Source organism: Amphibalanus amphitrite, unplaced genomic scaffold, assembly GCF_019059575.1.
Source record: "Amphibalanus amphitrite isolate SeventyFive unplaced genomic scaffold, NRLGWU_Aamphi_draft 000068F_arrow, whole genome shotgun sequence".
NCBI classification, from domain to species: Eukaryota; Metazoa; Arthropoda; class Thecostraca; order Balanomorpha; family Balanidae; genus Amphibalanus; species Amphibalanus amphitrite.
Genome location: NW_024881564.1, coordinates 174,587 through 181,139, shown reverse-complemented (window position 1 = coordinate 181,139; position 6,553 = coordinate 174,587). Strand labels below are relative to the sequence as shown.

General features: G+C 49.7%; 1 protein-coding gene across 1 annotated transcript; it reads right to left on the bottom strand.

Annotated features, from left to right (window-relative positions):
* Window positions 1-937: 937 nt before the first annotated feature.
* On the bottom strand, window positions 938-5,036 carry LOC122378967 (cytochrome P450 307a1-like). The gene is made up of 4 exons (XM_043360695.1): window positions 4,543-5,036; window positions 3,007-3,497; window positions 2,679-2,792; window positions 938-2,466 (listed from the first exon to the last, which is right to left on the bottom strand). The coding sequence occupies exons 1-4, from the start codon at window positions 4,988-4,990 to the stop codon at window positions 1,924-1,926; spliced, it is 1,596 nt and encodes a 531-aa protein (XP_043216630.1). The 5' UTR covers window positions 4,991-5,036; the 3' UTR covers window positions 938-1,923.
* Between the last annotated feature and the right edge of the window lie 1,517 nt (window positions 5,037-6,553).

Below are 6,553 nucleotides of genomic sequence, written 5' to 3'. Positions count from 1 at the left end.
ATGCACCTATTTTCATTGACCTATATGATGTCTCTATCAAATGTTATTGTAAAAAAGCTGTTGGAGGCCTCCCTTGTCTTGAGATGACCTCAGGGGCATAAAGAAAAATCACAGGTGCTTTTTCCGATTCAATGTGTGATGTCTGCCTACAAACCGATAATTGAAAGTGTCTAGAATGCTTTCTTCTAAATAAAGCACAATTAAGTTTTCACCCATTACTCCTATTAACCGCTGAAAGTTTCAAAGCGATCGTTCAGTCGGTGTAGCTTTGGCGAGCATTATTCTGAGATGTCAGGCGTGACCTGGTGACCTGACCTTGAAAGACCTTGGTCTGAAATCTACAACATATCGACACCTTTTTTAACCCCACATCTGCTCTCCCGTGAATTTCCGGGAGGCACGAAAATCTCCTTTTAAAAGTGTCCAATCGTCCGATCCTGATCAAATATGTGTGTTCGTAGGCCTGTTCTGGTATTGCTTTATCTGCCAAGACAGAACAATTTGAGAAAAATCGAGTGATTGTACCTTTTTTGAAGGTCTCTAACCAACTTGTCTGAAATTCACCGGAGAACAAATGTGGGGTTTTAAAAAAAAAAGGTGTCGATATGAGGAAAATACAATATAAAAATGTGTGCAAAAAACGATGGCGCCAGCGCCGCCGTTTTTTTTTTAACATTTGCGGAAAGCCGCATGGGGATGTTCTAACACCCCCACCCCACTCACCTAATCAGCAGGGTGCCGTTTATGACCAGCATCCATAGTGATATCTTCATGCTTTTCAATGTTTTCTTATCTAAAATGCTAATTCAAAAAAGTTGTAGGTATCTCCGCTACGGCGCTTCTTTCACACTAACCTCCTAGCGCATGGTCCTCTGAAAGCTAATACCATTCATTTCGTTTCAAGCCGCCATCTTGTGGCCCAAACCAGAGTCAGAGATAATTATCGTTGATGATTTATTAGCGTAGAGCCAATACCAGGTCCTGGAAAGTAGCCAGTTATTCCCTAGCATATTATACGGCAAAACATTCGGATAGCGCATAACAACAACTCACATTTGCGCACGGTGAGTAAGCACCACACCTCATTCACGTCAGAATACCGAAGTACTTTGGCAACGAACATATAGATCACCGTGCCCTGCTGAAGGAGGAAGTGTCGATAACACCAGTTAGTGGTTACACATCAGTCATGGAAAATGGGGAAATAAATATTCACAAACAATACAGAATTATAAAAAAAAATGTATAAAAAGCAGCAGGTAGGATTGCAGGCATTCAGGCAGAATCAAGCAATCAGACTAACTGCATGGCATCCTTAACGGTTCTTCTCTTCATGAAAACTAGAAGCAATCAAATAAATATCAAAATGTAAAATGTCGATAACAACTACTCGCTAGTGATCATATAGCACCATCCCAAACTCTTGCAAGAATAAAATAAAACGCAAGTACATAACACGCGATATTCCAGCCAGTATGGTACAGCAAAAGTTCATCACTTCTACAACAAGTTTAAGTAATAAATACATATGTACACCTGACTACACAACACATCGGCCCTTCGGCCGCAGGCCCTGCAAACGTTTGCCGAGATGGCGTCCCACAACACCTCACAAGACTCACTCACAGAGATCAGGTAACAGAGATCACAGCTCAGCCAGCACAGTCAACAACACCAAACCCTGGACGACCAGGCAGTGGAAGAGCCCGCAGCCCGGCCCAGAAAGTCAGCAACACCATCCGCGGATGGCCAGGCAGTGATGCAAGCAGTTCCTGACGTTTCATTCTTCAGAGAACATTCAGCGATACGAGTTAGTTATCATCACAACGATACGTCGTTGCAGTTCTATAGAGCAAACGCTTCAGCTTATGGCACCACTGTCGATTTTTAGGCTAAGTTCCAGGTTGTGAGACGCTCAAATGTCTACTGAACGGTCCGCTCCCGGAAGACCAGCTTGAACGAGTCAACAGGCAGAGCCAGACTGCCGGGACGCATGTGTTCCGCCACCATCCGCGAGTTGGCAGCGTCCTCGGGGAAGAGCACGTCGAACTTTGACAGCACCGTGGCCACGGTGAGAAACGTGACGTTGGTCAGCATCTTGGAGCCCATGCAGCTGCGCTTCCCCGTGGAGAAGGGCAGGAAGTGCGGCGGCTTGACCACCTTACCTCCGCGCACGAACCGGGCCGGGTCAAAACGCTCCGGCTCCGACCACAGCTGGGGGCTCATGTTGAGCTCGTAGTTGTTGATGAAGACCATGGTGCCCTTGCGGACGTCGTAGCCGCCGACGTTGGAGTCGCAGGAGGCCACGTGCGGCACGATGGGGCTGCTGCACACGCGCAGCGCCTCGTACATGGTGCTCTCGGTGTACGGCAGGCTGGCGCGGTCATCCAGGCTCAGCTGGCGGTCACCGACCTGCGAATCCAGCTCCTCCTGGATCTTGGCCATGACCTCGGGGTTGCGAGCGATCTGCAAACAAGGGGCAGACATTCTTAATACGGGCAAACGAGATCTTCATGAGCGAAGCCGTGAACTAAATTATTGAGCTTAAAATGATCGTAGTTTTCAGAAGTGAAGAACGCCGATGTAATACCAGCGTAGCAACTCCTATTCAATGATTTCAAGGAAATGAGACAGAACAATGTCGGAGAATGTAATGTGCATGTCCAAGCGATCATTACCTGTGTGATGGTTTGCATGATGATGTTGCCCACCGCCGAGTGACCTCCGATGAAGTCCTCCAGCTCGTAAAGGGCGGTGACCTCGGAGATCTGCTCATGACCTCCCTCCTCAGTCTGTCAAAGAACGTCACACAACGGTAAGAAATCGAACCATTCCGGAAGTTTTCCGACTGAGCAAGACTTCATTGATTAAACAGTAACTTGGAAAGACTCTTTCAAGACTAGAAAAATGACTTCAGAAATGGAATGACATTTCCGATCTACAAGTCGCACAATGTCTGTTCGAGATCTAATTTCGCGTGCGCCATGCGTATTTTCAGAAACCTACCTTCATGCGTTTCAGGAGCATGTCCACGAAGTCCCTGGGGTTTTCGTAGTCGATGCTGTCCTTGTGGCCGTTGATGATCTCATCGTTGATAAACTGGCGGATATCCACAGAGAGCCTCTTGAGCGTGCTGATGGTGCCCAGGCGGAACACCTTCAGCCACCCGATGAAGTCCATGGCGTATCCCTGGTTAATGTCCCAGAAGATCTCGTCGAAGTTACGCACGAGCTTCTGGAATTTCGGCTCGTTGATGTCGAACTTCTTCGAGCAAAGATAATCGGAGAAAATGTTGCACGAGATGTTCTGGATGAGCGGCTTGAAGGCCACGGGTGTTCCGCGAGCATCCCTTAGCATTTGTTCCAGGGTGGTCATCTCGGTCTGGACAGAGTCGTTCAGCATCTGGAAGACGTCCGTGCCGGGTCGGACGTGCATGAAAAGGCGCGCCACGTTGCGCCTGGAAGCCTGCTTCTTAGACCAGTCGCACAGGGCCAGAGCTGCAACAGAAGATGCATGTTCGTGGTCACATATAAGTTATCAAACCTACTACCGGGCATATTACTTGATACGTGATATTGCTTCTCATTACACAGCGCGGTTCGCTGGGTGAGGACATTACTAGCATTTTATCGTTGTGCATCAGAACATTGAAACCTAACTAGCCTGATAGAGTCAGGAGTTGTAAGTCAGCCCAACTTTGGCCTCGTTGTCCTGAGGCAAATAACGGCAGGCTAGCCAACATGACACCGATGCAGCCTCATCCACTACCAAGCTATAAAACTCGCGCGCACTGAATCTCAAATCGCTGGCTGTGCCGAAGATCGATCGGCGTTATGATCCACCGTTACTTTAAAGCCCTCTGAGCTGGCATTGCGTCATATAGGTCGGCAAGATCGGTATCATTGTTACGACAGCAGCTTCCCAGTATCACTGGTTGCGCGGCGGGCGCAACGTCATCGCGAGCAGCCTGCCCATGGCGCAGGGCGGCTAGCAACAGCCGGTAGTCGGCCGCCTTCAAGGCTGGCGTCTGGTCACTCGCCCCTGGAGCTGGGGTGTCCCTGGTGGACCGCCCGTGCCGCCGCCGGCCGCTGGGCCAGCTCAATGGAAGGGTGGAGCGTAGTAGCGCTGCGTAAAAGTGACCTTCACCGGCGCTGGGGCTGGGGCTGCAGCGCCGGCCGGCCGGTCGGCCGAGGCTGCGGGCCGTCGAACGGTCCGTGGGGGAAGGAGAGGAGAGGAGAGGAGGGTGAGGTAGGCATGGCAGAGGAACGTAACGGGAACGGGTGGCTCCGTTCCGATGCAAATAGATGACCAGGGAGTGCGAGATAATTTAATACGGGACTTTGCTCTTGATGCATGCTCGATATGTTGGAAGAGAGGTACTTGCCTTTTTGCAAAGCATACCTATTGTTTGTTCTGAATTTAAGGTTTCTATCCTAAGAATTACCTAGCTATCCATAAGCCAAATACAGCTACTTAATTTCTACTTGGGAAGGACAACGGAACGAATCCTGCCAACTATCCGCTGGTGCGCGTGCTACTCACAGTTATCCCTGTCTCCTCCGAACAGGGCGTCGTAGCGCAGGAAGTTGGGCCTGCCGTCGAAGTGGTCGCCCTTGGTGATGAGCACCTCGCGGATGCTGGCCATGTCGTTGACGACGAGCGCCTCGGTGCCTCCCAGTCTCAGGCCGTAGACGGCGCCCAGCTTCTTGCTCATGTCGGTCATGCACTCGTACGGGTTGGGCTTCAGGCCCAGCTGGACCATGTTGCCCAGGATGGGCAGACTCCACGGTCTAGGTGGTGAGCGCCAGAGCCTCGTCGTCGCCGGCGGGGCAGCGGTCGGCGGCGGCGGCGGCGGCCGGGCGACCGTGCCGCCGCCGATGGCGACGCGGAGCACGCGGCCGAGCTCGTGGCGCCTCTTCTCAGGAAGCAGGAAGCCGACGGCGTGCAGGATGGCCACAACGGCGAACAGGATCAGGCTGACGGGGTCCATGGCTGCCGGAGAGTGGAGATACTGGCTAGACGGGCGCCGGACGGCTACTGGCGGCTGCCGAGGCACGCCGACATTTATGTAACTCTCGAACGGCATCCGGGAGCGGGCCAATGGCGAGGCGGCTCCGGCGGCGGCGGCGCGCGCGCGCGCGAGACGAGCACGCCCACACGGCGACGCGACACTTGAGACACAATAGCGGGACGCCAACTGATCCGAGATCACTCGGAGACTCGGAAACACTCTGAACTTGAAACGCAGAAGCACAACTTAACCCGCGCGGGGCTGGGGTCTCCAGCCGAACGCGCGGGGCTGGGGGGGGTAAATTTTACCCCCCCTGTTATCTCCCGAACTAATGGTCCGATTTGGAAAATTCAAACGCCAATCGAAAGCTCTCATCACGAACTACTAAAAACATGTACTTAATTTAAAGTTTGAGGTCAAGGTCAAGGTCAGGTCAAGGGTACAAATTGCAAGTTTCTACAGTATCGGCCTTGCACCGTAGTTACCGAAGAATGGAGTCATGGACTGAGACTGATCGCCCAAAACGTGTTCTTAGGCTACCAAGACAATATTCGTTGCATACAATATCATTCAAAGGTCAAGGTCAAGGTCAGGTCAGGTCAGGTCAGGTCACCAAAAAACAAAATATAGAAAAGGGCATGTGCGACACATGTTTTATGGGTCATTTTACTCATAAAATTCAATAGGCACACTCAATAAGTGATATGGACCACCTCTGGATGAATTTCAGGTCGAGGTCAGGTCAAGGTCAGGTCAAGTGAGGTCAAATTTTGAAGTTGGTTGTTAAGGCCTAAAAAGGTGTCTATCTGATGCAGTGTTTCACGGCGAATCGAATGGTGCTATTTTTGTTTCCGTACGAGGTCTAGAACTTCCAAAAAAGTCATTTTTCAAAAAAATTGTGTGTCGTGACGTCATAAAATTTTGAATAACTCCCACATTTTTGAACCGATTCTTCTAAAATTTGGTATGTAGGTGCACATAGACCACTTCTCTGACATATATTCCGGTTTTTTCGATAGACTCAAAATTTTGGATTTTATAATGATTTTCCCAAAAAAGTCAGTTTTTTGAAAAAATTTAGGCAAAAATCCAAAATTTTCAAAAAACCGAGATAGCCATTTGATAGACAAAGTAAAATTACGTATAACCTTTTTTGTTACATCTTGATTCCTTTAAAAATGAAGATGTTAGCGGCGTTTGAACTTTTGCCGTTTTTGAGGCGAAAATGGCGAACATGATGTCACTAAAACGTCGATTTCTCAAAAATTTTCCGACGGATTTCGCTCAAATTTTCAGGGAACGTGTCAAATTGATGTAAGAAAAGGTACTGAAAGTTTGGCGGCGCTGCGCGCCGCCGTTTTTGAGATATCGCAAAAATTCGCGAGGGGGGGTAAAATTTACCCCCCCCCCAGCCCCGCGCGGGTTAACATAGCTCGACCTTTAGAGAGCTCAAGTGCAGTTTCTGCCCTTGAATTTAACTATGCTGGTTATCTTTAGTGAATGTCATTATGTAATACTGGTTCCTGCCCGGATACTCGAGTA

Excerpts from the sequence above, each read along its gene's own strand:
- LOC122378967 (XM_043360695.1), bottom strand. The coding sequence starts at position 4,990 with ATGGACCCCGTCAGCCTGATCCTGTTCGCCGTTGTGGCCATCCTGCAC. Across the intron at positions 3,498-4,542 it reads CGGAGGAGACAGGGATAACT|CTCTGGCCCTGTGCGACTGG; the intron begins GTGAGTAGCACG and ends CTTCTGTTGCAG. Across the intron at positions 2,793-3,006 it reads TGCTCCTGAAACGCATGAAG|ACTGAGGAGGGAGGTCATGA; the intron begins GTAGGTTTCTGA and ends GTTCTTTGACAG.